This window comes from Babylonia areolata, chromosome 2 (assembly GCF_041734735.1).
Source record: "Babylonia areolata isolate BAREFJ2019XMU chromosome 2, ASM4173473v1, whole genome shotgun sequence".
In the NCBI taxonomy this organism is placed as follows: Eukaryota; Metazoa; Mollusca; class Gastropoda; order Neogastropoda; family Buccinidae; genus Babylonia; species Babylonia areolata.
In genome coordinates, this window is record NC_134877.1 from 63605222 (window position 1) to 63621315 (window position 16094).

At 43.8% G+C, this 16094-nt stretch overlaps 1 protein-coding gene across 1 annotated transcript in view; it reads right to left on the reverse strand.

Moving 5' to 3' along the window:
- The window catches only part of LOC143277976 (myoferlin-like), a 96655-nt gene that overhangs the window by 70976 nt on the left and 9585 nt on the right, over positions 1-16094 (reverse strand). The window contains exons 5-14 of the mRNA XM_076582985.1: positions 13660-13806; positions 12488-12531; positions 11302-11384; positions 9639-9745; positions 7711-7779; positions 7306-7349; positions 5759-5835; positions 4978-5078; positions 1716-1829; positions 1200-1299 (exon numbers count right to left, since the gene is read on the reverse strand). Coding sequence (XP_076439100.1) covers positions 1200-1299; positions 1716-1829; positions 4978-5078; positions 5759-5835; positions 7306-7349; positions 7711-7779; positions 9639-9745; positions 11302-11384; positions 12488-12531; positions 13660-13806 — 886 coding nt within the window. The remainder of the gene's footprint in view (positions 1-1199; positions 1300-1715; positions 1830-4977; positions 5079-5758; positions 5836-7305; positions 7350-7710; positions 7780-9638; positions 9746-11301; positions 11385-12487; positions 12532-13659; positions 13807-16094) is intronic.

Here is a 16094-nt window from a genome sequence, read left to right on the forward strand (position 1 = left end):
GCCTAACTGATTCTGACACACACACACACACACACACACCTTCAACACGTGGTTCGCGTACATTTCAATGTGTACATGGACCTATGATTATTACCATTATGATTGTTATTAGTATTATTACTGCCCGCTGCTGACTTTGAACTCCACAGCTATAATTATTACCGCCCGATGCTGACTTTGAACTCCACAGCTATAATTATTACCGCCCGATGCTGACTTTGAACTCCACAGCTATAATTATTACCGCCCGATGCTGACTTTGAACTCCACAGCTATGATTATTACCGCCCGATGCTGACTTTGAACTCCACAGCTATAATTATTACCGCCCACTGCTGACTTTGAACTCCACAGCTATAATTATTACCGCCCACTGCTGACTTTGAACTCCACGGCTATGATTATCACCGCCCGATGCTGACTTTGAACTCCACGGCTATGATTATCACCGCCCGATGCTGACTTTGAACTCCACGGCTATAATTATCACCGCCCGATGCTGACTTTGAACTCCACGGCTATGATTATCACCGCCCGATGCTGACTTTGAACTCCACGGCTATGATTATCACCGCCCGATGCTGACTTTGAACTCCACGGCTATGATTATCACCGCCCGATGCTGACTTTGAACTCCACGGCTATGATTATCACCGCCCGATGCTGACTTTGAACTCCACGGCTATGATTATCACCGCCCGATGCTGACTTTGAACTCCACAGCTATGATTATCACCGCCCGATGCTGACTTTGAACTCCACAGCTATGATTATCACCGCCCGATGCTGACTTTGAACTCCACAGCTATGATTATCACCGCCCGATGCTGACTTTGAACTCCACAGCTATGATTATCACCGCCCGATGCTGACTTTGAACTCCACAGCTATGATTATCACCGCCCGATGCTGACTTTGAACTCCACAGCTATGATTATCACCGCCCGATGCTGACTTTGAACTCCACAGCTATGATTATCACCGCCCGATGTTGACTTTGAACCCCACAATTATTGTTGTTGTTATCATTATTATTATCATTACTGACTCCACAATTGTTATCGTTATTCTACAATTATCATCATTATTGTTACTATCATCAAGACTGACCGATGCTGACTTCGATCTCCACGATTCTTCTTCTTGTTGTTGTTACTATTATCATTACTATTATTATTATCATTATTATTATTACTGACCGATGCTGACTTCGAACTCCACGGGGGCTTCCGTGGCACTGATCATGGTGGCACTAAGGAATGCTGCGTGGACACGGTACTTGCGGCGGCGCATGTATTTCTGCACATCGTCACAATGTCAGTCCCTCAAATCATATCATTTTGCCTGTTTCTGCACATCTGTCACTCCCTGTCCCTCAGATCAAATCAAATCATTTTGCTTATATCTGCGCATTGTCAGTCTCATTCCCTCAGATCAAATCAAATCATTTTGCTTATTTCTATGTCAGTCCCTCAAATCAAATCAAATCAAATCAGTTTGCTTATTTCTGCTCATTTGTCAGTCTCACTCCCTCAAATCAGATAACTCATTTTGCTCATTTCTGCTCATTGTCACAATGTCAATCCCTCAAATCATTTGGCTTTTCATTCTTCGTAAAACAGTTGACTTACATAGATGTTGTTTTTCAAGAAAGACTGCGACAGAGAGGCGTAATTATGTTGTGCATGAGAAGCCACATACGGCACACATCTTACCTGAACTCTGAGCAGATCGTCGTTTTCGATGGCACCGACAGGGGTCTCTGGTGTCTCTCCCAGTACTGTCACTAACTCCACCAGTGCTCTGCCCCTGTATGCCACCCCCTCTCCCTGACAACACACACTGACGATTAGTAAGTAAGTAATGAAAGTAAATGGGTGAATGAATGGTTAAATAGATAAACAGATAAATAAATAAATAAAAATGTCCCATTGCCATAGAGGCAGTGAACCTATATCCACTGTATCTAGGACTCGGAATATCAAGGCAGAGTCCCAATTTCCTCCTTCCACCCTTGTTTTTTTTTAACCTTCACCAGCCGTAGTCGGGTACCCATTCACACCTGGGTGGAGTGAGGAAGAAAATGAGAGCAAAGCGCCCTTTCCCAAGATGATAAGACCGTGCCCAAACAGGGGCCTCGTACCCTGACCACTGGTACTGGCGAATAATGGATCCTTACACCTCTTCCGATGCTGCCACGATGGGGGCAATAGCCGAGTGGTTAAAGCGTTGGACTTTCAATCTGAGGGTTCCGAGTTCGAATCTCGGTAACGGTGCCTGGTGGGTAAAAGGTGGAGATTTTTCCGATCTCCCAGGTCATCATATGTGCAGACCTGCCAGTACCCGAACCCCCTTTGTGTGTTTTCGCTCGCAGAAGACCAAATACGCACGTTAAAGATCCTGTAATCCATGTCAGCGTTCAAGTGGATTATGGAAACAACAAAAAAAATACCCAACATGCATACGCCCGAAGACGGAGTATGGCTGGGTAATTAAACAAAACGGTCATACACGTAAAATGTAACATGTCTGTCTTGAGTGTGTAACAGATCGAATCGACACAGGTAACGAATGATAAGCGCCCAATGGCAGCCGTCAGTCGGCTCTACCCAGGTAGGCAGCCTGTTGTGCAAATGACCCCCGAGTTTGTACAGCGCATAGAGCTTATCTCCGACCAAGAGGATAGGCGCTATATATCCATATCATTCATCATTCAGTCATAATTAGTGTGCATTGTGTTCCCTCTGCCAGTAACCCTCTCTCCCTGCGGACTCAGAACAGTGCGCCTCGACATTTCTCTCTCTTTCACTCTGATCAAAACGCCTTTTAGTATAAAGTATGCGCAAACATTAATGGTTTCCCAAACAATTATTTTGAATGAAAAAATATAAGCAGATAGAACCGGTGTTTGGATGGCCAATCCGGTAATGATGTTTTTGTGTAATTTGTAGGTTGTAGTTCGTTTATATAAAATTCGTAATAATTGGTGCGTCAGCGTTTTTGTTTTGTACTTACTTTTCTTTTCAGACGATTGGATAAAACGACACTGTAACCTCCCCTGTATCCCCCCTGTCACACGGGCTGTTAAGCTAATGAAGGTAAAGAGTCAAAGTCTCTCTCTCTCTATGAACGCAAACCCTTCTCTCTCTGTTTTCATATCAAGTGATAGTATCTCCCTTCTCACTCTTCTCGACTTGTCAGCCGCTTTTGACACGATAGACCATTCAATCCTTCTTTCCCGTCTTCATTTTACATTTGGTATCAACGGCACTGTTCTAAACTGGTTCAAATCTTATCTCACTGATCGATTCCAGTCTGTCATTGTTGATCATTTCCAGTCTGAACCCGTTAAAATTGAACATGGAGTCCCACAGGGATCTGTTTTAGGCCCAGTGCTCTTCACACTGTACACTGCTCCTCTCGCTGAAATTATCAACCGCCATAATGTCAGTCATCATTCTTATGCTGATGACACTCAACTCCAGAAGAGTGATACACCTGAAAAACTGTTGTCGCTCTTGCAAGAAACATCTAACTGCTTCCTGGATATTCAAAATTGGATGACTCTAAATAAGTTACAATTGAACGCGGACAAAACTGAAGCAATGATCATAGGAACTAAACAAAAACTCTCTTCCATTACAACTAATACAATCAAACTTGGCAGTACATCCATCCCTCTGTCCACTTCAGTCAGGAACCTCGGCGTTGTCCTTGACAACACACTGTCCATGCAAACATTTATCAATCAGACATGTCAATCCTGCTACTGTCAACTGCGGCGCATCAGTTCCATCCGGAAATATCTGTCCACTGACGCAACATCTAGACTTGTCGTTTCTCTCATTCTCTCTCGCCTTGACTACTGTAACTCTCTATTGTCTGGTTTGCCTGCTTCATCCATTCAGTCCCTTCAGCGCATACAAAATTCTGCTGCCCGACTCGTCCTCAGAAAGAAAAGATCTGAGCACACCACTCCTCTTTTGCAACATCTCCACTGGCTCCCTGTCTCACACCGAATAAAGTACAAGATCAGCACTCTATGCTACAAATGTATTCACAAATCAGCCCCTTCCTATCTCTGTGGCTGCCTTCACCTCTACACTCCATCTCGCTCACTACGATCAGCTTCGGATCCACTCCACTTACACATACCCAGATTCAAACTCTCGACTGTTGGCCACCGTTCTTTCTCTGTCTCTGGACCTTGCAATTGGAATGAACTTCCTCTTTCGCTTCGTCAAGTCTCCACACTCAGCTCTTTCAAGTCTGGCCTTAAAACCCACCTCTTCCCAAAGTAGCCTCCCTTCCCTGCCTCTTCCTTGTCTTTTTAGGTTTTTTTCAGTTTTAGAGTTATGCTTGCGTGAGAATGACTGGTGCGAAAGCGCTTTGATTTGTTTATGCACGAGGTTTAGCGATATATAAGTACCATTATTATTATTATTATTATAGTATGCACCTCGTCACTGACAGGAAATGAGTATTGTGTGAGACGGGATATACAGCGTGCGACGTGGTACACGGGCGTAAGACGTGTAACATCACATCACAGACAAGACATATTAAGAGGTGTGTGTGTGTGTGTGTGTGTGTGTGTGTGTGTTTAAGCGCGTTGGGTTACGCTGCTGGTCAGGCATCTGCTTATCAGATGTAGTGTAGCGTATATGGATTTGTCCGAACGCAATGGCGCCTCCTTGAGCTACTGATACTCTGTGTGTGTGTGTGTGTGTGTGTTTGTGTGTGTGTGTGAGACATCACATCAGGTCGAGGTGGTATCAATGCCTGGATCATTGGTGTCTCCAGGAGACTCTGTGTTGAGGATTCGTGTTGACACAAATCTGCCGCTGACGCAAAGATCATCAATAAACTGAAGGAAAAAAAAACAACACCCCGATAACAAGAACAGCAAAATGAGAAAAAAAAGAAGAAAAAATGGGGTGACACGTGGCAAAGGGGGGGGGGGGGAGGGAGAGTCACCTTGCCCTCGTTGAGGTCCTCGTACTCGTTGGGCAGGTCCGAGTATTCCCGCGTGGACCCGTAGAAATTGATGAAGCAGGGTCCGAAGGTCGGTAAAAAACCTGACACAGAGTACACACACACACACACACACAAACAAACAAGCACACACACACACACACACACACACGCACACACACAAACAAACAAGCGCACACACACACACACACACACACACACACGCACACACACACACACAAACAAACAAGCGCACACACGTGCATGCACACACACGCACACACACTCACAAACTTTTGTACGATGAACTCAACAAGTGATTCACGTTTATTTCAGTGTATACGAGCACTAATTGTGTTTGTGTTTGCGTGTGTGTGTGTGTGTGTGTGTGAGAGAGAGAGAGAGAGAGAGATCCACATCCAACACGCACATACACACATAGACCCCATCTGAAGAGGAACTCAGCACACACTCACACACGCACGCGCGCACTATCAAGATCTTTACCTGCAATTCCAACGCTTAGACAAGTAAATAATCTCAGATGGCCATAGATAGTGCTATCACAAAATAGCTTAAACGTCCAGGGAGTTCCTGAAATTTACAATCTTACTGTGATATACACACTGACCTTTCTCTAAAACAAAATGTATCCACACCCTTTTGAAATACTCGGAGATGACAGAGACAGAGAGAGTGGGCGTTGGGGGCGGGGGGGGGGGGGGGAGAAGGAGGAAAGGAGGGCAGGAGGGAGAGAAGGGGAGATAAAAAGAGAGAAACTGACCAGTTTCGCCAGCCGATGAGATGTGGGACAAGCTCAGAAAGTAGACCCCAACTGTGTCATCCTCAGTTAGCCGGTCCCTGTACAGGGATTTTTTTTCTTTTTTCTTTTTTTTGACTCACTTGTGTAAACAAAGTGAGTCTATGTTTTAACCCGGTGTTTGGTTGTCTGTGTGTGTGTGTGTGTGTGTGTGTGTGTGTGTGTGTGTGTCCGTGGTAAACTTTAACATTGACATTTTCTCTGCAAGTACTTTGTCAGTTGACACCAAATTAGGCATAAAAATAGGAAATATTCAGTTCTTTCCAGTCATCTTGTTTAAAATAATATTGCACCTCTGGGATGGGCACACACACAAAAAAATGAAGCCTAATTATATGCAAACTGCATTTACTGTTATATTTATATTTTTTGTATTCTCTAAACTTGGCACTTTGACCTCTTATTCTGAAACAACAACAAGAGGAGTCATTATTATCATTTTTTGTTCAAACAGGAACTTCTTTTGCTAAGTATGGAAGTTTTATTTGTTTTGCAAACGTTTGGTGCAGATGGTAAAAAAGAGAAATTACTCTGTAATTAATGCTAGGGGACTTAATTTATCACAAGTGAGTCTTGAAGCCCTTGCCTCTCTTGTTAAGTGTTATCTTTCATCCCTCAGAAATCATTCCCACCAGTGGTGGGTAAGTGCTTTGTCTCTGCAACAATATTCAGCAGAGCAGAAGTACTTTACTACTAGCAGCTTAGCCTTTCATGAATGCCTATGATAGTCCGTCGTGACCGACTGCGACCATCAGAACAGCAGAGGAAGCAACTGCTGTCTCAACTTTCTAGGCTTGTATTTGAATTTGATGACAATGGAGAGTGTCTTGCCCACGTTACATTTTATAATGACTGACCTTCAAACTAGGGGGCAAGTCTGCACTGGCTGTTATTGCTCAAGCCCTGAATTCTATGGGACCTTCAACCCTGAACTGGTAGAGCAGGGTTGCAGGAAAACTGGATTCTATTTCCACAGGCACTTTACGTTCAAGCCAGGATTGAGCAGCACAGCATACCACCGCTAGTTGGTATCGTTTTGTCGAGAAATAAACAGCCTGAGTATGTCTTCCCTTGACAAACATCATCCACACCAGGACATCCATTTTTATGTCTCCATGTAGTGTGTGTGTGTGTGTGTGTGTGATTTTTTTGTGTGGTGATGGTTCATAATTGCAATCTGAATGAATGCACGGTTTTGGGTGTGTGTGTGTGTGTGTGTGTGTGTGTGTGTGTGTGTGTGTACATGTTGTTGTTTTTGTTTTTCTTTATGTTTTCACGTGCTGTTGTATACCGTTGCATACACTGTGGTACGTATGTATATACTATTTCATGTCTCATGCGCTTAGACTACGCTATATGGGGTGTTTCCGCCATATAAGCACTGGGTGAGGATGAGGATTAACAGCAGCAGCGGCAGCAGCAGTAGTAGTAGTAGCAGTGGCATTGACAGCAGCAACAGCAGTAGAAATAGCAGTCGTGGTATACTGATGACGTGATGGGAAATTCCATACCAGTCCTTGACGGTGAACTTGATTCGTTCACACATAGACGGAAACTGAAACACGTCAAGAGAAAAACCTACTGTAATCTCCTTACGTGATCCAGTTCATCTGGACATCATGGTTTACTAGTTAAAAGAAAGGATGGAGCTGAAAGCACACACACCCCTTACACACACACACACACACGACCGCACACACACATACTCGCACGGCCGCACACACAAACACCCGCGCACGGCCGCACACACACACACACACACACATATATATATATATATATATATATATATTCGCATGCTGGGAGAGAGTGAGGGGAAAGAGACAGACAGACAGAGACAGTCAGAGACAGAGAGCTGAGATAATAAAATGTAAACGTGGCAGACAAAAAAAAGCAACCTTGGTCAAACCACAAACCTGCAGACCTATCCGTAGCTCTTCGTTCCACTCGGGGTGGGCTGAATTATAGATAATTCTGGATCGCACCTGGAAAACAGAAGAGACAAAAAAGAATAACAAGAGAGGCAAAGCCTTGCCCGATTACTTGTGATTCCAACAACATTAAAGCACAGATTACAAATGAGGCCTACTGCTGAGACCAAGACAACAACAACAACCATACAGCTGCAACAAAAACAAACAAACAAAAAAAATAGCATGCAACAAGAGAGAGAGAGAGAGAGAGAGAGAGAGAGAGAGAATAAATACGATCTGATCATTGCTGACGTGGCTGAGTGTCGCTTCTGGGAAACTCTGGGTAGTGTTTTTCATGTTATTGGGATTGAATAAACAAGTTTGGAAGGATCAATAAATCAGGAAGGTGGGACGAGGGATGCTCTCAACTGCAGCAGTCCTCATTAACTCTCTCCATACGAACGGCGAAAGAGACGACGTTAACAGCGTTTCACCCCAATTACCATCATCAAAATATTGCAAGCGGAAGGCTCTTATACTGAAGACGTGAATGTTGACAAAGAATACCACAATTCTGACGACGGAAGCTAAAGGTTGGGTCATTCAGACACCCACTGGACATCCGAGGGGTCTGTTTAGAGGAGAAGAGGGGACTGGCCGTACTGAGTGAGTTAAAAATTTGTTTTTCCGAGCCATTACGGTTTGATTTCAGTTGGGATTTTTTGTTTTGTTTTATTTTGTTTTGTTTTTTGCATTATGACAACTCAACCTTTGCTCAAGTGAATTAAAAATTAAACGGACAGCAAAACATAACACACACAAAAAAAAGAAAAGAAAAAAGGTTAAATGTTCCATAGCCTTTTAAGGCCATAACGGCGGCAATCATTTCCTTCTGCCGCTTTTAAAACTTCCCCCGACAGAAGACTGGTACCCATTCGCTCATGAGTGGAGTGAGCAAAAATCGGGCAGGGTGAAGTGCCTTTCCCAAGAACAGAACATCATGCCGAAATCTTGATCACTGGTGAGCACTTGATCAGAAGCCCAAAGCCTAAACTACTCTTCCACAGCATCCCCAATAGGACAGCATATAATATTATGTAATTTTTGACATTGAGTTACGCTGTTCTGAAAAAAAAAAAAAAAAAAAAACAAAAAACAACCCATGATGATACAGAAAAGAAAAAAAATATCATTTCTAATATGAGAATTCATTTGTGGTGTGTAACATAAACAATGTACGGGAATCACCGTCATTCAGTATGAACACATAAAAAGGCATAAAACACTCAATTCCAAATTGGCGTGAACCCCACATGCATCAATCACAATTCCTCCCACAAATACAATAAAGACAATAAGAGAACAGGCATAAAACAGCACATCGTAATCAAATGCTGACGAGTTGACAAACTGACTGACGATCTGGGACCGTATTCAAGACAAACTTCATTTTGCCTTGAGGCAAGTTACCCTTGACATTGTGGTGGCTCAGGAAGCTAACCCATCGTCTGTCATTAGAAATCCTGGTGATTCCCTTCTACATACACATGCCCTTTTACTTCTCACCACACTACAGTTCAGAGCATTAGCAAAACACGGGCTATCCGCAAAACACGGGCTATCCGCAAAACACGCCTGTTTTCCTTCAGCAAAATTAACGCTTCAAAAGGATCCGCTATATTTACCTCTGCTTCGTGGGCAGTCACCCTTGGCAGGTAAGGGCAAATTTGTCTTTGGGTTTGAGAACCCACTGGTAGACTCGAGAGTTCCTGATACCAGATACTGCTTACCCTCGGGCAGTTTGCCTTGCCTCAGGTAGATTTGCCTGCAGGTACACATTTACCCGCAGACAAGATGATCTCTTGAATACGGCCACTGACTGATGATGAATGACGAGCCACCCAGGCTACGAACTGACTGAGTTAACTGACCTCCTTTCCAGCGAAGAAGAACTTGAAGTACGGATCGACCAGTTCCTTGGGGACTTCGCCGGTGATGCCGAAGACTTTCTTCACGCTGTCCAGAAACATGGAGTCCACTGCACAAAACCGTCCAGGTTAGTGTGTAAACTGATGAAAAGGTTAATGGCTTTAGTTTTGCCATGGTCACAAAACATTTCTTTGTTTTCTGTTCCTTTTTTTTTTCCAAGAGCAAGGTGGAAAAACAACCCACATTCATCAGATCTTGTGAACAGTGCGATACTGTATGTAACATGCATTATAACTTAGCATCAGCACAGATTTTATGACACTTTTGCGAGTATTTGAGTGTGTGACAATATAACCCAGAAAGGCTGAACCATAATTCTGATGACTTCCATAATATAAAAAATCATCACGCTGCTTAAATATTATCCCCTTTATGTTGATAATACAAACGAATAATGCACATCATATGCAGCATAACACACACACACACACACACACACACATATATATATATATATATATATATAATTATATATATTCCTTCCACGAATGATGGCATTGTCACTGAACCTGATTTATTTCTGTGCATTTTGACCTTTAACCATAATGATTTTGTTGGCTTAGTGTTTTAAAATTCAAGAGTTTCAGAAATGAATGCCAGTTCTAGTAAATTCCGCGTGTATCATTTCCTATGAATGCTCATATTTTTCAACAACAAAATTCTGCTGTAACGGCTGTGCACATGTATCACTCTTGTTCTGTCAGGATCAGAGACATATCCAATGTTAAGAGATATAAAGGACATTTTTGTTATGTATAACAAGATATTATATATATATATATATATATATATATATATTGTAACGATTTTTGCCCCTGCCCCACCAATCCCCCCCCCCCACCCCTTCTCTCCCCCCCCCCCCCACACACACACACCTTCCGTGGTTCCCTTATGACATTTTTTTTTTTTTTTAATAAAAAATAAAAAAACAATTATATACCTATCACAGTGTTAATGATCGTTAGCTATCTGACTGGTGTGTAGGAAACACAATTATTATACCTATCATAGTCATAATGATTGTTAGCTGTCTAACTGGTATGTAGGAACTGTAATTTTTGTTGTTTCAGTTTCAGTAGCCCAAGGAGGCGTCACTGCGTTCGGACAAATCCATATACGCTACACCACGTCTGCCAAGCAGATGCCTGACTAGCAGCGTAACCCAACGCGCTTAGTCAGGCCTTTGTTGTCGTTAAGCTTGATCTTCTTCTCCTTCTGTTTCATCTTCTATCCCATAGTCTGTAGACCGTAGTGCCACCAATACCAATTCTCTTTATTTCATCCTCGTTCTTCATCTCTCTCGGGGCGTCGCTCAATCTCAGGCCTGTCCATTCTGGCGCATCGTCCTCCTGTTCCTTGTTCTGTCTGCCTCTCTGCTTCCTTGCAGTGTGCCTTGCAGATTTCATCCTTTATTCCAGAAGTACAGTGTTTGTGATTCGTTTCAGTGCAAGTTGAATGTGCGCTAACAGCCCTGACGTAATGAAAGCAACAGCAACGTTTACTACTGTGTGTGTGTGTGTGTGTGTTTCATTAAAAAATATATATACATATATGTATATGTGGTGTGTGTGTGTGTGTGTGTGTGTGTGTGTCCAAAATACTCACTCCTGGGAATATCCTCTGCCCTGTAGACTTTGAGGACAAAGGTGGCAGGCCTCAGCTGTACCCCTGCAGGCCGAAGCAAGTTGCTGCCCGCACACCATTACAACGCGGCTCGAGTCAGCTTCAAAGGTTACACCGACAACAATGTTTTGCTATTGTGTTTGTGTACGCATTGCGTGTGCACGTGCGAGTGTATGTATGTATGTATGTATATACATATGTGTGTGTGTGTGTGTGTGTGTGTGTGTGTGTGTGTGTGTGTGTGTCCATGTTCATGAAATTTAAAAAAAATGAAGAGTAAGGTAACCTATACTGTGCAATTGTTCAATCCAAAAAGGCACGCCCAAACAATTTGCATCTTTGAAAACAGAAAACAGTTCATGAAAATCAAACCTAAACGTCACGAATGCAAAATTAAAATCAAACGTCTCTGTTGAAAAAAGAAAACAAAAACAACAACAACAAAGAACAAATAAACAAAAACAAAAAAAAACCAACAAAAAGAGCACTTTATAAGTGCGTTGCTGAGCATTCAAAGTACTGTATAAACGTTTTGTAGCGACTACCATGACAAGAAATGAGAATACGCGTACTGTTGTTTTGTTGTTTTGTGGGTTTTTTTGTTTTGTTGTTGTTTTGGGGTGGGTTTTTTTTTTTCTTCTTTTTTTTTTTTTTTCTCTTTCTTTGTTTTTTGTTGTTGTGTTTCTGTATTTTTTTCTTTCTTCCTGAACCAACAAGCTGAATCTTTAAACTTGTTTTTTTGTTGTTGTTGTTTTTTTCATTTAAGTCTCAAGGATGTGTCAAACCGTGTGGAGAGATCCATACACGCTACACTCAAATTAATCTGTTTAACACACAACAATTAAAAAAAAGAAAGAAAGAAAGAAAGAAGCATATACCTGACCTAATCATAAACCCAAGGCACTGGTCAAGCCTTGAGAGCCTATCCTAGCCTATGATTTTAAATCACACACACACACACACACACACACACACAAACACACACGGAAAAACAAAACAAAACAAGCAAATAAACTCAAAATTGAGAAGAAAAAAATGGAATCAAATAATTGAACAGAATAAGTAGATATGTAGATACAGTAAAACAACAACAACAACAACAACATAGAATAAAATAAACGAATCTCCAGAAGGAATGCAAGAGCGCGGCAGTTGTCCCCTCTGATACCTTTCAATGTCCTCGTCATCCATTTGGTCCGTCACTTTCATACTCTGTGTGAAGAACACACACACACACACACACACACACACACACACACACACACACACACACACACACACACACACAGAGAAATTACTGCCTTATTGACTGAACAATTCATAGATATATGTGTATTTTATTTGTCTATCTATAAATTATTATCTATTTATTTGGCTGGTTTGGTTAACTGGTTACGGAAATGTTTAACCGACTGAACGATTCACAGAATTTACAAATGCACACACCAAAATGTTTATACCACTGTCAGCTTCTATGAACATTAATGTAATTCTCTACGTCTTGAAACATGCGCCCGCTCGCGCTCACACACACACACACACACACACACACACACACACACACACACAGAGCGAGAGCAACTGAGTACATAAGCGAACTGGGAATTATGCGAATCAGGATCACCAGTTTCCTGATGAGTTAATCGATAATCGGGAATAGGCGAATCGGGAATCGGGATCACCAGTTTCCTGATGTGTTAATCGATAATCGGGAGTGGGCGAATCGGGAATCGGGATCACCAGTTTCCTGATGGATTAATCGAAAATCGGGAGTAGGTGAATCGGGATCACCAGTTTCCGGATGTGTAAACCGATAATCGGGAGTAGGTGAATCGGGATCACCAGTTTCCTGATGGATTAATCGATAATCGGGAGTAGGTGAATCGGGATCACCAGTTTCCTGATGGATTAATCGATAACCGGGAGTGGGCGAATCGGGAATCGGGGTCACCAGTTTCCTGATGGGTTAATCGGGAGTAGGTGAATCGGGAATCTTGATCATCAGTGTCCTGACGGGTTAATCGAGAGTAGGCGAATCGGGAATCGGGATAATCAATTTCCTGATGGGTTAATCGATAATCAGGGAGTGGGCGAATCGGGAATAGGCGAATCGAATCGGCACGACACCGATTACTGAAGATTATTTTATGCGAACAGACGAATCGGAACTGCTTCGGTCCGACTGGAGGTGTTTTGGTGATGATGACGATGACAATGACGATGATGATGATGACGGTGATGACGGTGATGACGACGACGACGGTGACAACGATGATGACGGTGGCGATGACGATGATGACGATGACGATGATGATGACAACAAGGAGTGGTGGTGCTCACCGGAGCTTCGTCGCCGGGCCCTAGGACGACGATGCTGATCTTGAGGTAGCCCTTGGCGCCGGCCATGGCGTCCTCAGGGTCCGCCAGGAGGAGCCACTTGTTGAGCAGGGCGTGGTGACCCTCCTCGTACACCAAGCCCAGGTCACACTGTCACACGGATCAGACTGTACAGGTCACACTGTCACACAGAGCAGACTGTGTAGGTCACACTGTCACACAGAGCAGACTGTACAGGTCACACTGTCACACAGAGCAGACTGTACAGGTCAAACTGTCACACAGAGAAGACTGTACAGGTCACACTGTCACACAGAGCAGACTGTACAGGTCAAACTGTCACACAGAGAAGACTGTACAGGTCACACTGTCACACAGAGCAGACTGTACAGGTCAAACTGTCACACAGACACTGTCACACAGAACAGACTGTACAGGTCACACTGTCACACAGAGCAGACTGTACAGGTCAAACTGTCACACAGAGAAGACTGTACAGGTCAAACTGTCACACAGACACTGTCACACAGAACAGACTGTACAGGTCACACTGTCACACTGAGCAGACTGTACAGGTCACACTGTCACACAGACACTGTCACACAGAACAGACTGTACAGGTCACACTGTCACACAGAACAGACTGTACAGGTCACACTGTCACACAGACACTGTCACACAGAACAGACTGTAACAAGAACAGAGTGATCGGATCACATTCTGTAACCGATAGGAGTAGTGATCGGTCACCACCTGTCGATAACAAGACAGTGTCGAACGGAAATCGGTACAGTTCCAGGGTCAACGGAGTAGGCTGATCGGGACACTTGATCACAGCATGTCCACAGAACAGAGCGAATCGAACGGTCAAAATTTCAACGAACAGGATGTACGAGTCAAACATGTGCACACAGATACTGAGTATTATGCGAACAGACAGACTGTCGGTCCGATTGGAGTGTTTGGGATGAGACATGACATGACAGCATGAAAGATGTACAGGTGAGACGCACACGAGTGACAACGTGTGACGGTCAGACGATGTGACATGATGAGACGATGATGAGACGAACAGGATGTGAGGTCACACGGATCACGCCGGCCTAGGTACACATGTGACACTTGAGAGCCTGCGCGGCCATCTCTGTCCGCCAGGAAGTCACATGTTAGACTGTGTGGTACACTTCCCGACACTGCCACAGGTACACTGTCACACGATCAGACTGTACAGGTCAACTGTCACACAGAGACAAGACTGTGTAGGTCACACTGTCCACAGAGCAGAGACGGTCCACTGTCACACAGAGCAGACTGTACAGGTCACACTGTCCCACAGAGAAGACTGTACAGGTCAAACTGTCACACAGAGCAGACTGTACAGGTCAAACTGTCACACGAGAAGACTGTACAGTCACACTGTCACACAGAGCAGACTGTCAGTACAGGTCCACAGAACTGTCACACAGACGACTGTACATCACACTGTCACACAGAGCAGACTGTACAGGTCACACTGTCACACAGAGCAGACTGTACAGGTCACACTGTCACACAGAGCAGACTGTACAGGTCACACTGTCACACAGACACTGTCACACAGAACAGACTGTACAGGTCACACTGTCACACAGAGCAGACTGTACAGGTCACACTGTCACACAGACACTGTCACACAGAACAGACTGTACAGGTCACACTGTCACACAGACACTGTCACACAGAACAGACTGTACAGGTCACACTGTCACACAGAGCAGACTGTACAGGTCACACTGTCACACAGACACTGACACACAGAACAGACTGTACAGGTCAAACTGTCACACAGAACAGACTGCACAGGTCACACAGAACAGACTGTACATGTCACTGTCACACACAACAGACCGTACAGGTCACTGTCACACAGAACAGACTGTACAGGTCACACTGTCACACAGAACAGACTGTAAAGGTCAAACTGTCACACAGAACAGACTGTAAAGGTCAAACTGTCACACAGAACAGACTGTAAAGTCACACAGAACAGACTGTACAGGTCACACTGTCACACAGAACAGACTGTACTGGTCACACTGTCACACTGAACAGACTGTACAGGTCAAACTGTCACACTGAGCAGACTGTACAGGTCACACTGTCACACAAAGCAGACTGTGTAGGTTACACTGTCACACGGATCAGACTTACAGGTCACACTGTCACACAGAGCAGTCTGTACAGGTCAAACTGTCACACAGACACTGTCACACAGAACAGACTGTACAGGTCACACTGTCACACAGATCAGACTGTGTAGGTCACACTGTCACACAGATCAGACTTACAGGTCACACTGTCACACAGAGCAGACTGTACAGGTCAAACTGTCACACAGACACTGTCACACAGAACAGACTGTACAGGTCACACTGTCACACAGAACAGACTGTACAGGT